This window comes from Motacilla alba, chromosome 8, assembly GCF_015832195.1.
Source record: "Motacilla alba alba isolate MOTALB_02 chromosome 8, Motacilla_alba_V1.0_pri, whole genome shotgun sequence".
Lineage (NCBI taxonomy): Eukaryota > Metazoa > Chordata > Aves > Passeriformes > Motacillidae > Motacilla > Motacilla alba.
Genome location: NC_052023.1, coordinates 5,753,619 through 5,773,241, shown reverse-complemented (window position 1 = coordinate 5,773,241; position 19,623 = coordinate 5,753,619). Strand labels below are relative to the sequence as shown.

At 43.2% G+C, this 19,623-nt stretch overlaps 2 protein-coding genes across 4 annotated transcripts in view; one reads left to right on the top strand and one right to left on the bottom strand.

Annotated features, from left to right (window-relative positions):
* ZFYVE9 (zinc finger FYVE-type containing 9) overlaps positions 1-18,505 on the top strand; it is a 55,388-nt gene extending 36,883 nt beyond the window's left edge. For all 3 annotated transcript variants that reach the window (XM_038144036.1, XM_038144037.1, XM_038144035.1), the window contains 9 exons: positions 6,344-6,568; positions 8,927-9,009; positions 9,721-9,825; positions 12,591-12,741; positions 13,850-13,930; positions 15,296-15,458; positions 16,286-16,391; positions 17,313-17,489; positions 18,007-18,505. In XM_038144036.1, the coding sequence (XP_037999964.1) occupies positions 6,344-6,568; positions 8,927-9,009; positions 9,721-9,825; positions 12,591-12,741; positions 13,850-13,930; positions 15,296-15,458; positions 16,286-16,391; positions 17,313-17,489; positions 18,007-18,168 (1,253 nt within the window). In that variant the 3' untranslated portion in view covers positions 18,169-18,505. The remainder of the gene's footprint in view (positions 1-6,343; positions 6,569-8,926; positions 9,010-9,720; positions 9,826-12,590; positions 12,742-13,849; positions 13,931-15,295; positions 15,459-16,285; positions 16,392-17,312; positions 17,490-18,006) is intronic.
* Positions 18,506-19,057: 552 nt separating this feature from the next.
* Positions 19,058-19,623, bottom strand: part of CC2D1B (coiled-coil and C2 domain containing 1B) — a 29,588-nt gene continuing 29,022 nt past the window's right edge. The window contains exon 25 of the transcript XR_005257753.1: positions 19,058-19,296. The gene's annotated coding sequence lies outside the window, so the exon portion shown is untranslated. The remainder of the gene's footprint in view (positions 19,297-19,623) is intronic.

The window sequence follows — 19,623 nt, the reverse complement described above, 5'->3', positions numbered from 1 at the left end:
GTATATGTGTGCTGAGAATGAACTGTAGAGCATTTCAGAAATTATCCCTGAATTTTGAATTTTTGTATCTTGACTGCAAGATTTTTATATAAATCATAGCAAGATTTTTATATAAATCATTGCACATTTTACATTTACTAAGTAAATAGGCTTCCACTTCTAGGTATTATTGTTGGACCTTAGAATTCAAAAATCCTTGCATAAGGAAATATGCTAGTATTTGGTTCCACTCATCAGAAGATAAAGCTTGTTTTCCAGAGGTGAAATTGGATCACATTAAGGTTATACACTGAAAATACATTTACAGAAGGTTCTGCTTATCATTTTTAATGCCTTTGGAGTGATTGAATCCAGTACTTTAATAAAATAATGAAAGATATTTGTTTCCTAAAATATCTTTGTACAATAAAGGTCAGCTTGTCCAGAGAGGTTGCCAGGTTCAGAATGTATTGTTATCTCATGCTATAATGGATCTTGTGTGCATGGCAAACAACTACTGTTCTAAACCTCAGTTCATTTTCTTTGTCTTATAATGATGTTATTCAGAGGGAGATAGATATGAAAAATGGCAAGCATGTGTATATAAATGTGTATATATGTATATTGCAGATATAAATCCAGCTTGGTGTGTATATTGCTATGAAGTTCTGTATAATTACCCTACAGAAATACATAATTTATAACTCCTACATAATGTATTTGGAATTCTTTTTTAGTACTGTAGTGGTAGTAATTTGATATCCTACAATTCCACTGGTGCAAAGAGCTACTTACTATTGTACAGTTGTTAATCAGAAACCGAATGTTGCTGTTGAAGAATTCCACTGTGTTTTTTTTTTTTGGTAGGATCTGCTGTGTGTTGTGTTTCAGGCATGAAGGATGAGTAGACAGACACCTTCAGTTACTGCATAATGCCTGCAGGTTTTGTAGACAGTGCACCTTGATGAATTCCCAAAGCACTTGGGAATGTTCTTTCAACATCCATCCTTTTTTTCTTCCAAGGCACGCGTTGTTTGAGAGGCAGAAGGATCTGTTAGCATATTTGTAACTTGGCTGCTTTAAACATTATTCAGGCAGAGAGGAGGTGATGATGCTGTAGGGGTTTCAGTTTGGTGTCTGTAATCCCTTGGAAGTGGTTAGCAGTTCTGCTCTTGTAGGTGGAGCCATGCTTTCCAAGCTGTTCATTTCAGAGGTACTGCACCTCTCCTGGCAATGAGATGATTTAGACATTTTGAGCAAACAAGAATTCCCAGTAGAATTTAGAGACTATTTAACAGCCTGCCTCACCATTTCATTTTTCATGATATAATACATTGGCTTAAATATATTCTGTATCAGGAAATGGAAGTAAATTCTGTGGATGTTTTTTATTTATTGCCTTTAGTATAAGTTTTCTTGAAAACAGTAATAAAATAAAAAGGCACATACAGTACTTTTTATTGGAATGGAAACAAGAATTACTTTTAATGTTGTTGATATTGCTTTGAAGTGATTTTAGATTTCTTGGTCTTGTTTTCAGCGGGAAAACACAGCACCCCTTTTTGTTTGTTGGATTAAAGCCCAATCCATAGCAAATGATTTCTTCATGAGTCACATGAATTTAGGAGCTTGAATTCTGTGCTCAAGCCCAGAAGCACAAAGTACTTGTATGTACTCGTGCCTCTTCCCAGATGTTTCCACTTCCCTGAAGGGATAACTTGTTCTGGAGGCAGAGTCCTGCCCTCTGTGCTGGGTGTTGTTTGCAGGCTGGCTCTGGTAGGATGGCAGCAGAGAGATTTTGAAGGAAGAAACAGTATTTTTCACTGTAGACTGTATGCATGTGAGTTATAAAAAATAAAGTCAGTTAAGGCAGGTATTTATTGCTGCTCACTTTTCATCACTTTACTTTTCCTCTGGCCCCTCTGTCATCAAGCTCCCTGCTGTGTTGCTTTTCTTGTTTTGAAATTGGAAGCTAATGATTTCTGTTGTGGTTGTAGTAGTTGCACTGCTGTAGTAGTAATCCCATGATTATCCTTGTCTGTTGGCTATAAGCCTGGCAGTGAATGGGAAAATGAGGACTTCTGTCCGTCTGAATGGGTACTTTGAGGCAGTTGCATGTGTTAATGTAGTGCTGCCAGAGATGCCCTAGTGCATCAGCTCTGTGCTGGAAGACAATAAAAGCTACTGTTACTTTTGTAGTGGAAATGTAAATCTGGCAACTGCCTGAAATGGCTCTGTGGTCACCCTGCTTTTTGGGGATATTCCTTGTGAGGGTGGGTCTACCCCAGACACAGTTTGTGCATTTTTTACTCAGCATGGTTTTAATTAAGTGTTGTGGTAGTTAATAGTAGATCTGTAAAGAAGCCCATGTAGGTGTTCTGAACAGAGAACAGGTTAACCAAGTAATTCACCCCTGAACTTGGTCTGTGGAAAGGTGGGGAGAAAATCAAACTTCATATGAGGTGGGTGAGTGACGTTAGGAAGACTGCCACAGAGTAGCCTGAGAAAGTTTTGGATGCTGGCAGCTGCTGCTCTCGATGGTAGTAAGTGAGGCATTATGGCCCTTGGCAATAGGAGTAAGTTCTTTCCAAATTGCTTTCTGATGTGTTCTAATAAAGAGATGCTGACCATGGCCAGAACTTTGAATGTGGAAATGATACAGTTTTTCTCAGTGTTGGAATCTGCTACAGATGTGTTGGGACATCAAGGTACATTCATGGTCTTGGCTCTTCTGTGGCTCTTTGTGGCTCTTGGAGTGATGGGGTTTGTGTTCCTTTTCCAAAGGAAATGTGCTCATTTGCTCTTGAAGAAAATCCATCTGGCAAGATTGTTCACAGGTGAATATTGCTTTGCATCTCCTGCTGCAGGACTGGGGTGCTGGGGTTTTCAGGATGCCAGCAGAGTTTGGAACATGGCAGTTCCTGGCTGTTCGGGATGGAATTCCCCAAGCCACAAATGAATGCCTTGCCTGAGTCTGGATGCCGTTACCTTTTTTTGACTTGGAATTAACCAAAAGATGGGAAGCATGCATTAAGAATTTAACCTCACTGTTATTTGCTAAAAGTACCTAGCTGGCTTCACTACTGATTGAGGGCAATAAACAAATGCAGGAATCTTTTTTTTTCCTCATCTACCTTTCCTGGTATAGACTGTTTTGAGGCCAGAAGGGATTGCCAAACTGCTATACAAAGCACATTGCTCATCATGGAAAGATATCTAAGTGAAGAATTCAAAACACTATGGATAAAAGCTTTTTTTTTTTTTTTCTAGACAACTTTGCAGGGATGCTTAAGATTTAAAGTCAAGGATAACCCAGTATAATTGAGAAGAGAATAAGTACTGACCTCCCGCAGAACTACTTTAGATGCATCATGCACACTTAAAGCACTTCCTAAATAATGTCAGGTGCTGGAACTTAATATATGGAAAGGCACCTTTCTGCTCACTCTGAGATTGCCTCATTAGAAAGGAAGTTGTGATATGTTTTAAATTAAATTACATGCTTTTGCAAAGGATAGTTATTTTTGAAGGTTTTTCTGACGCCTACACTTTCTCTACAAGCCTCTGAAACAGTTCTGTGCTTAAAATGTGTAATGGTGCAGTGGGTTTGGTTTGGCAATGTCAGGCTGGGAATAGCAACTTCTCAGTGGGGCCTTGGCTTGGAATCACCTTCAGAGACAGGGCAGGAAGGACTGACAGCTCCTGGTCAGGGCAGAAATGTTTGAGGGACAAGCCCAAAGAGGCTTTTTGACTTGGTTGTGCTGACTGAAAAGGGCACTAAAGTACTGTGTAGGAAAACACTTGCTTCTTCCCATGCTGTCCACATCCAGACTCTTAAGCTGTTATAAATAATGAATTGCAGCACAGCTTCCTAATCCCAGTAATTTGTCCTCTTAAAGTGGTGGCAGCCTCTTGGATCCTGCACTGTGCAAGCTGCTTGTGTCAGAAGGAGTAATTTATGATGCTGTGGGTTATGGAAGGAAAAGGCTGAACAGCTGAGTTGCAGATTCAACTCTGAGGGTTTTTTCCACGTTTCCGTTGGCTGAAAAATTATTATTAAGGCATCCCAGGCGTGTGAGCCTTGAGGCTCCGTCTCCTGAAACAGAAAAAATAAGTAGTCATCCCCTTCTGCTGCAGCACTTGGCACCAGTCTCAAGTGGAAATGTCTGGTTGCTTTGTCATTCCAGTGGGCAGTGCCACACGTCTCAGATCCATACAGGATTGTACAGCTGCACTTTGCCTGGCCTCTCGCACACAGAAAATACACGGAAAAGGGGGCAGAACTCAGTGCAGTTTGGCAGTTCATACACGTTATACACTTGAAGGGTAAAAAGGATTATTGTGATCATGTTGTTGGAACTGAGAACCTCACCAAGTAACTTTATTATCAGGCCTGTAGCTTTATTTGGGTAAGAACAGATGGGAAGGGGAAAAGGAAGTATAAATGAAGAAGAGGCGATTAGTGAGGGTAGGTGGAAACTGCAAAAGCAAACGAGTGCCAGCAGCTATTTTAGATAAGTGAAAATCTTTCTCATGAACACCAGTGGATACACTGGTTTGCACTCACTAGCAGGATGCCCACATTGGTGTTTCACTGAGCAGGCACTAGTGTCCCAGCACAGCTGACAGAGCTGCATTTGCACATGGGCAGGAGCAGGGATTCTCAGCAGCTGACATTTGATGTGGCTCTGTGATTCATGGTAGTTTGACCAGGTATGCTCAGCTGAGAAATTGTAGCCACTCTAAGAGTTCTGGAGTTTGATCTGGGTGATCATGTCAGCTTTGGACTGTGTGTATCTGTAAAATTACAGGTTGGCTTTGCAGGGCAGTGGCAACTCTGAATGAGCCTCACCCTGCTATGGGATGCTAGGCTGCCAAAGCTGTCACCTCCTAGCAGGGAATCTAACAACTTTGTGCAGCATTTGTGAGTACAGAAAAAAAAAAATATCCACAAAGGGGGCCTGAAATTTGAAAAACCAAGAACCCCTTGAGCTTATTTGTTAGTTGGAGTATAAAAGGAGCCTTTTGCTTACAGACCTGCCAGTCACTACATGTAAAGCTGGAGCACCCAAGGTAATGTGAAGGACAATACTGAGTGCTGATTGTGCCAAGGTGGCCTGGAGAGGTGCAAAGCAGCATGGCCACATCTCCAGAGGGAGGGCTGGAATAGCTGTGTTGTTATAACTTGTATTACTGAGGATGTCAAAGTATCACTTCTGTGACTCATATTTTTACTTACTTAAAACCTGGCATTTGTCTGTGTGTGTATCATGTGTATAAAAGGAAGAAACTCTCCAGGTAGCGTCCAGTGGATGTGCAGATGGCGATGTGCACATCATCGCCTTGAGTTCAGCTACAAACACTCTGTTATCAGGTGGTGAAGGAGCTGAAACTCCCACTTAGCAGTCTCTGCCTGCAGGTGGGAAAGTCCAGGATTGCTCCAGAAGCCCAGGAGGTCTGCCTGAGTACCTCAGTCCCATGCAATTCCTCATGAGTGGTGTGATCAAGCACACCACGCTTTCTGAAATTGTCTTTTTCATTGAGAGCAAATCAGCACTATTAATATTCACATCTTCCTATGGAGAATTGTGATCAGCTGTTCTGTACATTATTTGCATGCTGTTGTTGTCATTTGATAAAAGGAATCACACCATGGTTCTTTGCTTCAGTGTTAAATGCTGTGTTGGATGCTATAATAACCTAATCAACATTCAGATTCATTCAGCCATTTGAGTGTAAACATTTTTGGAAATCAGAAGCATCAAAGAGTAAAAATGTGAATAAAAATTAGTGATGTTTCTCCCCTGTGTCTCTCTCAGTTGCGTTTTACATTAAGTGTACTAATGAAATAAACAGTCTTTTGTGTAATTCTTGAAATGACCCAGATCTTCAATACATGTCTGAGCAGGCACCCCAGTGGTTTGCCAAAATGGAAGGACAACTGGGGGACACTAATTGTTTGACCAGATGCACATCCCTCCTTAAACTGCAGCTGAATCCAAAAGTTTAGTTCAAGCAACAGCAGCTTCTGCAGTGGAAGTCCCTTTAATATTTTTAATATTTAAAAAGGCTTTGTGTGGATGTGTCTGTAGTGCCAGGGGGAGGTTTCAGGTACCAGTTTAGCATCAATACTGGCCTGAACTCTCCTGTGGTATCCTGAAAGGGCAGTGACAGCCTGGCACATGTTGCCCAGAGCAGCTGTGGTTGCCCCATTATTTCAGGTGTGGTTAATACCCATTAATGTTCTGGGAAGAAAAGTGAATTTAACATGGATTTTTTTTTTTCCCTTCTGAAAAGCTCCTGACATTCTTGATACAGCTCTCAATTCAGTGAAGTAATGAAGTCTTTTTTTTTTTTCCCATAGGTAACATTGTTGGCAACCTGGGACACTCCTTTTTCAGCCAGAGCTTTCTTGGAAGCAAAGAACACGGAGGATTCTTGTATGTTGCAGCGACCTATCAGTCCCTGCAGGACCTGGTGCTCCCAACCCCACCCTACCTGTTTGGCATCCTCATCCAGAAGTGGGAGACTCCCTGGGCCAAGGTGTTCCCCATCCGGCTGATGCTGAGGCTCGGAGCTGAATACAGGCGTGAGTAGCAGGCACTGCTGGAGTAAATTCTGCAGGGGAAAGGGTGAATTCTGCTTCAGAGCACTCCCCCAGCCATGGATTGTTACCTGTCAGAGCCACCCAGGCTCAACAGGCAAGGAAGAGCTGTGTGTCAGACCCACAGTGCAGCACTGAGGTGGTGATGGGACCTACGGCCTTTTTACAACTCTGCTGGGTCATTCAGGGAGGTTTTTGTGGAGACAAATCTAGTTCTGAGCATGTTTGTATCCATTTAGTTACCTGGGAGTTACGTGCAGAACAAGTCTTATTAGCTGGTGTAGATAGCACAAGAGAGAGCTTTGAGATATGCTGAAATGAAAGACCATTTGCTTTTAGGTTTTTAAAACTGTGTTTATTTTCCAGAGAGTAACAATATGTGTGCAGGGGCAGCAAACTTGGCAGTTTGTTTCAAAAATACTGTTGGAACTAATAATAAATAGGCTGGAGAGAATGTTTCATCTGAACAAAATCTTAGCAGTTAGCATGAAATTGGCTTAAAGTTAAGTTAAAATAGTTTTCAAAAGACATTTACCATTGCTGGAGCAAAGACATTACTGGCAGTCTGTCCACCTTGATGGGCCAAAAATTGTATGTCTTACTCATCTTCAGTTTTAATTGGCATGCCTCATTAATCTGAATTACTAGGAAAATGGTCTGTTGCTCTAATTTTTCCCAGAACTCTTTCAGGACATTTTTACAAAATAAGTTTTATAATAAGCTGTGCAGAGGTTTGTCACTTTAACTTTTAAGGTTTTGACAACATTGGGAATTTTCCACAAAATATGTGTGTTGTTAGGAGGAGAAAAATAAAATCCTTAAAATCTGCCTTCTGAGGATGAGGACTGAAGGTTAAACTTGTCCAAAGAAACATTCAGGTGTGTATCTGCAGCCATTTTTAAAGTAGCGCATTTATTCCCATCAGTATTTAGAAAAACAAACAAAAATGCTCGTGTTTTGGATATAACATCTGTTTCTTAGCACAGAAAGAAGTGTTTTGATAGTGACAAAGAAAAGTACCTGGGAAGCCAGGCTTTGCATCATTCCTGCAGCTATGGTCTGGATTTAGAGGTAATCCCTTGCGCTGTGCCGATTGTGACTGCAGGACAGTGCCTCAGTTTCTCCCTGGAAGGTGCTGCTTTGTGGCCCAGGTTTCCTGGGTTTCCTTCCACCCTCCTTGCCGGTGGAGCTGTCAGAATCCAGCCATTTGTGCAGTGCTGCTGGCTGTGCAGATCAGATGCAGGAGGCCCTCGGGTTGCTGGGTGTGCAGAAAACATCTGCTGAGCATCCACAGATCAGCCCAACAGCCCAGGCTCAAGGAATTCTGTGCATCTGGGATGGAGCTTGAAACAAGTGGCAGACACAGGAAATTCAGCCCTTGCTGGTGCTTCGGGGCACTGTGCAGGGGTTGGTTGCATGTGGTGTGTGGTGCTTTCAGGTATCAAATCAGTGTGCAGAGGCTGGAGCTGATTCCCATCAGGAAATCCTCATGTTATTCACATGATGCTGAGCACTCTGCAGTCCCTTCTGATCACACTAGGAACTGGGAGTGTGGCATTTGGGGAAATCAGGCTGAGTGTTTGCCTGAGGATAGCTTAGGAATCCTCCTTCAAACATGTGTTTAGGAAACCTTGGCATTATGTACCAAAGTGTGAGTCATGTTCCAAGCATTGTGATGGCTTCTGCTGCAACATAACGTAATGCAGCCAGATCCATGCCCTGCACTCAGAATTGCATCACAGATGTTTTACAGGTATGGATGTCAGCCAAGGAATGCAGATATTTTACATCACTGACATACCATAAATGTCCTTTAAATTGTTTTTGATGTACCCCTGTACATCAAAAGGGGTAAAACTCCTCTTTGTACCCCTGTACAAAGAGGAGTTTGCCACACTCTCATGAAATAATGAAAACAAGAAATAAAATAATCTGGGTTATCACTTGAATGTCACGTGTCAGCCACAGAACTGAAAGACTGATGATGCTGTAGTGAAGAGCAGGATGGTTGTGTAAAAATAGAAGCCATTTCCAAGAAGCACTTAGAAAGATCATCTTTGCCATCAGGGCCCAGGTCACTCAGTTCAGTCCTGCAGTGTGGCACCTGTAAACTTCCCACATAATTATTCTTGTTTCTAGCATGGTAGGCAAGCAGCCATGACATGTGAGGTCATTATAAGGTTGAACCCTTCTGCCCTTTTGCTTTTTAAATTCCAGTCTTCCCAGTCTCTTCTTTAGCTGCTGCTTACAACATTCAACCGAGGACATGATATTTGAGTCTGGTTTTGCACAATCTGAGTATGTACATTTCCATCTGACCTGTTCTTTTCTGTTTCATTCCAGTTTATCCATGCCCACTTTTTAGTGTCAGATTCCGTAAGCCTTTGTTTGGAGAGACTGGACACACGATCATGAACCTCCTTGCAGTAAGTCTGTGATGGAATCTGTGCATTCCATTGGTGTGAGTGGATCTGTGTGGGGAGATGGGGCTCCAGGTGCACGTAGCAGCTGGAAGGTCCAGGAGATGCAAGAGGAAGTAGTGGGGATTTGGGTGAATTTCCCTGCTGTTCCTGAGAGTGGGTGTCAGCTTTCAGCAACACAGTGAATTGTAACAAGGAACCCAAATCAATATCCCAAACCTGTTTGCTGGAGGATGTTTAGGTTTTGAAATAGGTGCATTGTTTGCTCAGACTGCATCCTCAGAAGTGCTGGGTCATCACTGTGCAGTCACAGGTCTCTGATTACATCGTGCTCTGACTGAAGGGATGTTATTATCTCTTCCTACTCGGCAAATATTTTCAATATAGGAAATTCTCTTTGATGCATGACTTAATCTCACTGCTAGAAAAACTAATAACTCCATCTAGTAATGTAACAGAACACAGAGAGCAAATTTCTTACATACAGTGCTGATATTCAAGGTTGGAGAACATTAATTTTGATATAAGAGATATTTTTTCATTTGTGTACTGCAATTACATGGGTTACACGCTGTGGTGTCTCTGTCCCTCCCTGCCTTCCAGTCACTGATTACAGTTATTTGAATGGGCTGAGCAGTAGTCACCAGGATAGTTATGAAGCCTACAGTGTTAATGATGATCATCATGGCTGACTTGAAATCTTGTTTTAATTCTCAGGACTTCAGAAACTACCAGTACACACTGCCTGTGGTCCAAGGTTTAGTGGTTGATATGGAAGTCAGAAAAACCAGCATCAAAATACCTAGCAACAGATATAATGAGGTAATGCTTATAAAACACACACTTGTGTACAGTTTCTTTGTGACTGGAGTACCTGGGATCTAGAGGAATTTTTATTTTATTCACTACCACTAAGGAAAAATGCCTGAAAAGCAAATAGTAACTGTGTGATGCACCCAGCTTTTGGAAGTGAATGAGCCTGGCTTCACAGGAAGAATGCAGTTCCATTTACTATTAATTAAACTCTTAAACTTTTTTTCTTCAGGTTTTTGAACTGTTTACATAAAGTGTCATATGTTTGATTTGAGTAAGTAAGTTGACAAACTTTACACTCGAGGCAAACTAAGGAGAAAACATGCATTAGCGTTTCTCATTTGTTGTTTGTTCCCACTCAAAGCATTTAGTAGTATTTGTTGGATTGCTGATTATTTTATGTAAAAGTTCCCTCAACATTGAAATTTTATACTTGCTTTCTGGTGTGAGAAAATCAGTCAGCTTCTGTAGGAGTTAGTGCTGCTAACTAGAGAAAGCTGGGGGAGGAGGTATTTGAACAGTAATGAAAGGGAACAGTGGGGAAGGGGATTGGTTTCGTGTTCTGTCTGAAGAGAGGGGGGTTAACTTGGTGGTTTGAAATCTGTCAGAGTTGGGGTGAGAGCAAACCTCCTGAGCAGAATGGTATTTGTAAAAGTTCTTGTAAGATCAGAGCAGAATGCAGCTTTATCTCAAGAGGGAATTTCCCTGCAAGAAGTTGAGTAAAATAAGTGAGTAAAAAAAAAAATCCATTGAAAAAAAGTGCTCTTTTATAAAGTTTGAAAAAGATGAAATTGATGAAGATAAAGGGTCCATTAAAAGGTGTTTTAATTTTTGATGCAGTTGTGCCAGAATGGGAGAGGTCAGTGAGGTTTGAATGAAATCAGTCTGGAATGGCACAGACAATGCAGTTCAGTGTCAGCTGTGCCTGGTGTTTGCAAGGTGTCAGCTCCACTTGAGCCAGGCATGGACTGAGCAGGAATTCCTGTGTCAGGGACGTAGCAAAACTCTGCATTGTGCTTGGGTTCCCTTCCCGCTGTGATGCAAGGATTCAGCTTTTTAAATGGAGAAATTGTTACTTATTTAAAGTTATTCATTGCTTTTGATTCATTTGAAAATTTGTATTAATGGGAATTTTTCATGAGTTTACTTTGAAGTAAGAGTCACAGAATATTCTGAGTCGGAAGGGACCCACAAGGATCATCAAGTCCAACTGTTAATGGTACATACAGGGATCAAACCCATAACTTTGGTGTTACCATCACCCTCCTCTAACCAACTGAGCCAGTCTCAAGATGAATTAAATAATAAGACTTTTATTTAATTAGAAAGGACTGTTACTCAGATATTTTCAATATCTAAAAAGTGAAAAGCTAATTTGAAATCTCATGCATGTATTAAATGGGGAAAATTCAACCTGTGATTAACGAATTACACATTATTATATATAGTTTTTCTATTAAATACATATTTTTGTTTTCAAAATAATTTAAATTTTCTAAAGCTTAGAGGTCCTAGTTATCTGTTTAATCCCTCAGCAAAGGTGACTGTAATTTCTTAATCACTTGGCTTCTAAGGAAGCACAGTTGCCACATCCAGTTGTTTCTTGTTGTGCTGAAGGCAACTGCTGGGGTCCACAAATGCAGCTGTTCTAGAGCTAAAATCCAGTTTCTGGAGCGTGGCATGATCAACTGGATAATGAAAGACACTGTTGTCTGATGCAAAACCTTAATTAAGTTTCCTCCCCAAACATTACACCTGTGCACATTTGTCAATAGCGAGCATCAGTTAATGTTCCTGACTCTGTAATTAAGTTTTACGTTGGACTGAGAGAGATAAATGTGTTGTGTGTAGCCTGCATGCTTATGAGCTCCAGGAAGCAGAGGTGGGAGTGTGAGTGCTGTTAGGAGATGTCAAATAATTCAGTATTTTTCTGGGTTTTCACTGCAGGGGGATTTGTGTAATTTAATTTGACTTTTTTTTATTTTAAGCAAACATGTCATTTTCCTGTTTGAAACAAATTCCAGAGTTGGGTGACTCCCTCAGTTTTCTTTTGTATCAAAAATCACCAAGTCTGAGCCTCCACGAAGAGGAATAGTGGAGAAAAGAAACTATATAATCTACAAGAGTATTTTGTCGAGGCATCTAACTCGGTGTATGTTAGATGATAGTCAGCAGAAGGGCAAATGTGTCACAAACTTTTTTGGATGCTTTCTGGAGGCCTCCTTTGCAGAGAAAGAAAATGTGGATGTATTTTGAAAGTCTTAAATTGGGAATATTGATCCCAGTTTCACCATTTCATGCAGGTGAAGCACAGAGACACTGAAGATTTGGTGTCTGGTTGTGGCAGAACAGGATGAAATGGCCCCAGTCTGAGAGCCCATGCGGCACTGAACTGTGGAGGGGCATTTATGATTTATTAATTAACAACTGCAGTTGTGTAAACAAGCCGGGTATTTCTTCCCAGGGTTTTTCTCATGTTTTTTTTTCCCCCGTGTATTTTTAAAACCAGGTAGAGATAACAGCTTTTGCAATTTCTGTAGCTCAGCTATCCCTTATACCACTTATCTTTAATTGCACACAAAATGGCACTTTAAAGTATCCAGGCAGTAAAGGACCTGAACCCTCTTCTCAAAAGCAGTTTATGGTTCTGAGTGCTAAAACCTGACATGGAATATGAGAACTTGAGAAGCTTCTGATTAAACTGCTCCAAGAACCACCTATTTATGGAAGTGCTTGATGAGCTGGGTGGAAATGCTAAAGCTTTGTGTTTGCAGATGATGAAAGCCATGAACAAATCCAACGAGCACGTGCTGGCAGGGGGAGCGTGTTTCAACGAGAAGGCAGACTCACACCTGGTGTGTGTGCAGAACGACGACGGCAACTACCAGACACAGGCCATCAGCATCCACAACCAGCCCAGGAAAGGTGAGGGGAGCCTGGCCCTGCTGCTCTGCACGGCTGCTTGGCCCCTGTGTTGCTGCCCCAGCTTTGTGAATTGGCTACAGCTGGGTCTGGCTGCGTTTCACCCAGTTCTTGTTAGAGAAAATCAGTCTGACCACTGGAGTCCCTGACTGGGCAGCTTTGCGCTGGAACTGGCTTAGGCAACACCTCTCCATTAATAATGAGAGCTGGCTTTGGCATTATGGGATGTGCAGGTGAGGTTGGGGTTGCCTGTGCTTGACCTGCACTATGTGAAAGAAAGACTAGATTCAGTAGGACAAAGTTCACTAGGAATAACCAACCACAGCAGCACTGTAATAATGCATCTTCAAGCAGCTTCTCATTTTCACCTTAATTAGACCATCTGATTTCCAGGGTATATTTTTGTTACAGTAGGCTGAAAGGCTGCAGCAGCTGTGTGCTGAGAATTTAAATGTTGTGTGTTTGGGGACATTTCTGGCAAAGACATTTATACAATCTCCTAATGAGAACAAGACAGAGGCTGATTTGGATGGTTTGCAAGTATCACTGGTGACTCCAGCAGGTGTACTGGCATGGAATGTCACTCCAGACTGATGGTCTTGTCTGACTTCTGTTAACTTCACCTATGGAACAAGAAGAGGGATTTCCAGCAGGAATTTCATGATGCTTAGTAGTCATTGAAGATAATTTTCCTTTAAGTCAAGTGGCTTTGAGCTGTGGCCTTGCTGGTGGGTTGGTGTTAGTGTGATCCATACACAGCTCACTCACAATCTGCCACCTGTGTGGGAACATTTAGAAGTTAATTGTGTACTTGGCTGCCCAAAATTAGTAATTCTGAAACTGAGAGGTGTGTAGGGCATGGAGAGGGAGAGTGATAAAGTACAAGCATTAACTTAGACAAAAACTGTTGTCCAGTTTAGAAAATAACTGGGTGATTTGCCTTTGCATATCCAAGCTTATGATGTGCAATACAGGCACCATAATTCCAAGCAGCATTTGTCCTGATTCAGGGTAATCACCTCTGTGGCTGATAGAGCTGATAACTGATTCTTGGGTAAGGCATTGCTTTGACAAAAGCCTCACTAAATCTCTCCTGTTGTTGTTGTTGCAGTGACTGGTGCCAGCTTCTTTGTGTTCAGTGGAGCTTTAAAATCCTCTTCAGGCTACCTTGCCAAATCCAGTATAGTGGAAGGTAAGAACTGAACTGCTTGATTAAAACACACTTCTCTCTTTGCCCAGCTCAGCTCTGCAGCTGAAAGGGCTCTCTCTGTTCATATGCTTTGGGCCTTGGAATCTTGCTGCTGCTTCAGCTTTATCCTACTTGTAAGCAAAAACCACCCAGTTCCTTTAACAAGGAGGAATTTGTGCAGATGCTGCCAAACAGCGTCCCAAGAAAATGAGGGTAAGATATGAAAGACTTGGCTTGGGAGCCTGGGATCGATTCACTGGTTTGGGCTGAATGAGGAAACTGAACCTAAGAGATAGAGTGTCTAATCCACCAACCAGCAGAGGAAGCCCTGCTAAACTTCCTCTGCTACCAAATAGCTCTGCAGTGTGCTGGGGTATGAATGTGCATTGTTAATGTGCTTGTATGAGGGCAGAGACATGACTGGCTGAGAGCACCGAGCTGGTCCCTCTCAGATTTGGTTTGTTGTATCACAGAAGGAGCTGCCTCTGGGTGTTCTGGCTGGAAGCTGTTGGTTCCTGCAAGCTGAGCTGCACAAGTGTGCAGTCAGGCCCCTGCAGCTGTGACAGTGCAGGCAGGAGTGGTGTAGCAGTGCTCCTGCCCTCGGTGCTGAGGGATGCCAGGTGCCCACAGGAGCAGCCAGTTGGCAGAGCCCTGCGGGCGAGCAGGAGCTCCTCGTGCTACACCAGCTCCAGGCATGCAGCTCTGAGTGTGTGGCCATGGGTGGGGTCCCTGGGCAGCCCACTGCCACCAGAGCTTGCAGGTCACTGTGCCCTTTCCTGTGTCTGATTGGTGCTTAGGGTAAGCCAGAGGCACAGGGGGACTCAGTCTCTACATGGGGAAGTGTTTCACTCCTGCTATTTTTGCCATAACTGAGATTGAGCCAAAGGGTTAATGGCTGGGTTAGTGGATGATCCTGGAGGTCTTTTCAATCTTAATTCTTTGAATCCAAATTCTGTATCTTTTGCCACTGTCAGGCAAGCACTGACTTCTCAACCACTGTCACTGCTGGAGTGCTGTTTCCAGAGCCACAAAGGAGCTGGCTCAATGGAGCAGTGTCATGTGGCATTTCTCAGGGTGGCCTAGAGCAGGTGTCAGGTGGTGAGGCAAACTCACGGGGACTTTGCTACAGCTGACTTCACCTGGGAGCTGCCCTTCTCTTACTGTTGTGTTTTCCCTCATCAGCACTCAGCAGGTTTGCAGTTTAGGAAGGTGACTGTTCAGAAGTGGGTCTGTGGAGCACTGCTGCCCATGATTCTTAAAGTGAACATTTACCCTCTGCTGCAAACAGATGAAGGATGTTTGTTTTTCCTGTATAGGCTCTGTTTGGCATGGCTTATCTTGGCTTATGAGAATTTCTTGGTTCCCTAGATGGAGTGATGGTCCAGATAACTGCTGAGAACATGGACTCTTTAAGACAGGCTTTGAGAGAGATGAAAGACTTCACCATCACCTGTGGCAAAGTAGACGCTGAAGACCCTCAGGAACACGTTCACATTCAGTGGGTAGAAGATGATAAAAACTTTAATAAGGGGTAAGTAGAGGAGCACTTGACGTTGGTGCCTATTAAAAATTTTAATTTATATTGTAAGGCACATGAGTCTTCAAATCATTAGGAATTAAAAGTCTGCACCTCTATCTTGAGTGATAAGATGCAATTAATTGTAATGAAAATGGAATTAAGATACCAGAGCTTTGGGGCATCAATTTAGAATATTGGCAATGCTATGGATTTTTTTTTTTTTTTGTCGTTGCCAATATCCAGTTATTGGAAACCACTAATCTGTTTCCAGCTCTCAGTGCTGAACCCTGCACATTGTGGTCACTTTGCACTGTTGGTGCTTAGTTTGCATTAAGTAGAGCTGGAAACAAAATTGCTGAACGTCAACAGTATCATTGGACACTTGATAGTTACGCCAAAAGGAAGGTGGATTTGGCAGCTGAAGCATTTATGGCAGTAAAGTGCTATTGTGATGGATTCCATATTTCAGGACTCAGCACCTAGAAAGAAGGATGTTTCTGTAGTTTCAGGCTCTCCAGATCAATCTTAGGTTCTGCAGTCAAGTCCTGGGCTGTGGAAATTGTGTTTCAGGTATTGATGCCCTACACTGAGTTTACAAATGAGCAGAAATCCAACCTGTAAGAAACGCCTGGTTACTCTGTCAGAACCTTACGGGATCTCAGCTCTGCTGCAAAGCTTTGTTGGAATCCTTCAGGAAGGTCCTTCTGCACCTGCATTGTGCATGTGACCCCTTTCAGGAACTGCCCTTTGATTCCAAGGTCATTCTCTTCTGCACAGGGCTCTGTCCAGCTCAGGTCTTGTGCTGAGTCAGAGCTCACCCTCCTCCCTCCCTTTCGCAGCGTTGTGAGCCCTATTGATGGCAAATCCATGGAATCTATAACCAGTGTGAAGATATTCCACGGCTCTGAGTACAAGGCCAACGGGAAGGTGATCCGGTGGACAGAGGTGGGTCCGGCAGCCCGGCACTGCGGCTGGGGCTGCGTCCAGCTGCTGCCCCAGTCACCACAGGGAAGCAGCCTCTGCATCCCGGTGAGGCTGTGGTGCCTCTCCTGCCTGCACAGGGTGGCAGCCTGCGGGATAAAACATCCTCCCCCTGACACAGACACAGCCCGCGCCGCACCGGTGCTCACATCAGCGTGGGGGGGACCACACCACTCGCTGCCTTACACACAGGAACAGTTGGTGTCATTTGCCTTTGTGTTAAAAGCTGCCTTTCTACATGGAGACAAATCTTAATATAAATTGTTTTTTAGAAATGTTATTTCGAGCTACTGTCTCTAAAATGTTGCATGTTTAAGTGCTGTGGCATAAATCACACAGAAGCTGCTTGCGTGGCTGATGTTGCCTGTGACATTTGTGTGCTGCCTCTGCCAGCACACAAATTCTGGTGTCAAAATATTTCTGTGAGTGTTTCACTTCGCCTGCCGAGGAGGAAGCAGGTTCCTTACTCTGCAGCTCAGCCCCCGTGTGCCCTTTTTTCCCAGGTCACTTGGGCTCAACAGAAACAAGTTCAGTGACAAAAATAGCAGAGATTTCCAGGCTTGTATTAGAAGTGTAATTTTTCTGAACTTTACATCTGTTTAAAAGCAGGTTTTTATTAAAATCATGTGCAATACATAGTGAATTTCCATAGCAAGGCTTTTGACCAGATCTGAGAGGTTTCAGAGGACTATTTAAATTTAAATCTTTCTTCTGAAGTTTTTTTTTTATTTTTTCCTGCCTAAGGTGACTTGTCTTTAGGGGTTTTTGCTGGGCTTTACTGAACACTTACTTCTTAAGTCTTCATTTGTAAAAGTTTAAATGACATCCGACCTGAATTTTCTAGAAGAGCCAAATGTTATGTCTTGTGTTGACTCTTCCCTTCAGGTGTTTTTTCTAGAAAATGATGAGCAACACAATGGTCTGAGTGACCCAGCTGATCACAGCAGACTGACTGAGAATGTGGCAAAAGCTTTCTGTCTGGCTCTGTGTCCTCATCTGAAACTGCTGAAAGAAGATGGAATGACTAAGCTGGGTCTGCGTGTTACCCTGGACTCAGATCAAGTAAGTCTTCAAGAGTTTGGGTTTACTGGGGGATTGTTCTCTTGTTCATGCCCCAGAACAGGAATACACCACTCAAACAGGAGAGTTCTGAAGTCGTACAGTATCAGATGCTAATCGGGTGGTGCTGGCTGTTGTTTGGTGTTTTGGGACATCTGTTAGATCCAAGTCCCAGCCTGAATTGACACGGGCTTGACCCCCGTATGGCACGAGCAGCACCTGCTCTGTGCTCAGGGAAGACTCTTAATTGGCCTTTTTGCCAGAAGGTACTGCTGTGTGAGGGTCCTGCTCATCCCAAGGAGCTGCTTTGAGAAAACAGGAGGACAAGCTTCCTTTTGCTCAGGCAGCCACTGGGAACACAAAGAAGCACAGAGACGAGTGGAAATGCTGCTTTAGTGCCTGCTCCATCCAGTTTGAGTTCTTGACTTCCCTGGGAGATACCACAGCCCCTCCTCCCTTCCTGCCCCCTGACTCACAGCCTCGTGTCCCGTTCTTAAAACCCACTCTTTGTATTTTTTAGGTTGGTTATCAAGCTGGGAGCAATGGACAGCCACTGCCCTCTCAATACATGAATGACCTGGACAGTGCCTTAGTGCCAGTGATTCATGGAGGGGCCTGTCAGTTGAGTGAGGGGCCGGTCATAATGGAGCTCATCTTTTATATTCTGGAAAACATCTCATAAGAGGACTTCATTTTCTGTTCAGACCTGTTCCAGCAGCAGTTGTATCTGAATCATTTGCACTTTAAAACTGGAAAATTAAGCTTTTGTTAACACTATTGGGGAAGGGGGGGGAGGGGGGTGGGACAGTTGTTCCATAATTCTAAATCTTCTATGCATTGTCAACAACCAGAGGATCAGGGCAGCTTCTATACTACAACATGGCTATGCTATCCTTGCAGCTAATCCACTTCTGTTACTGTTTAGAAAAATGCTCATGTTTAAAGACTTACAGTCATGTACTCTAAATGCTCAAAGGGTGCAAAGATCACTGGGGCGTAAATAAAAAGTGAAATTCCAACCTTGTACCGTCTGTAGATGGACATGTAAGAAACAATCAAGACCTCCATTCTGACCTCATCCTAATGCCATTTGTGGTTATTCTATAGACATTAAAAAGTAACGTTTACATTGTTTTGACCAGATTATTGGTTGAAATACATTTGGAGAAGCCCTTGAGAGATAGGGAAAGGTTCCCTAGCCATAACCCTGTTTGTCTGTGCATCCAGAGGAGCAGGACAAGCATCTCTCTGCAGTTGTGTGTGTAATAGGCTAGTTTCCTTTTCTCCTCTATTTACCACAAAAGTCTGTCACTTTGGGCAGGTTTCTGTGATCTCCTACAACAACTCTGCTATTCTGTACCTTGTTTACAAATCTGTCTGAAGCAGAGGAAAGATCAGCCCTAAAGTGCAGTTCCATCTTGTTCCTTGTCCCCAGTAGGTCCTGCTTTTGAGAGGCAAGTCCCACCCAGGGCAGCTCTGTCCCCTCCCTGCTGTTCGCTGTAGTGTAACGCCAGTGTCACGTAACCCAAGCCAGCTTGTACTTCATATTGCAGCCCCATGTCCAAGCTTACCTGTGATACCAGTGTAGAGTGGCTGTTCCTGCATGTTCTGCTGAAAAAGGCTTTGTGGTCAGTTCTGAACATGTGCACTCGGCCCAGTGCTCTTGGTCTCACCTGAGAGGGCTTTGGTAAGGAGAGCAGCTGCTCGTGTCTGCCAGGGCATTAAGAAGCTGGAATTGAGCATCAGCCAGAGGAAATGTGGTTCCATGTTCTTACTGTCTCCATGGAAAGCTGCTAATCAGTGGCAAGAGCTGTAAGCAGGAGAAGGGGTTTGGTTTGTTTAGCCAGTCATGCAAAGCAGCTCTTTTGAGGGTGGAAGAGGGGTGAAGGTTTCTCCTCCTGTCTAGAACTAATTAATTTGGGAAGAGAGGTGCTAATTTATGGTGAACGTTTGTGGTGTCAGACACTCCTTACTGCCGTCCATTCTGGGGCAAGCTGTAACACAGTAACACCAGTGGCCTTGCAAAGAGAAAGAGAAGTGCCAGGCCACTGTGAGACTGAGGCTCTGGTTTTTAAACAAACCAACACCATCGGCTGAGCAAGGGAAAGGTACCTGCACAGAGTGATACGTTTTATAG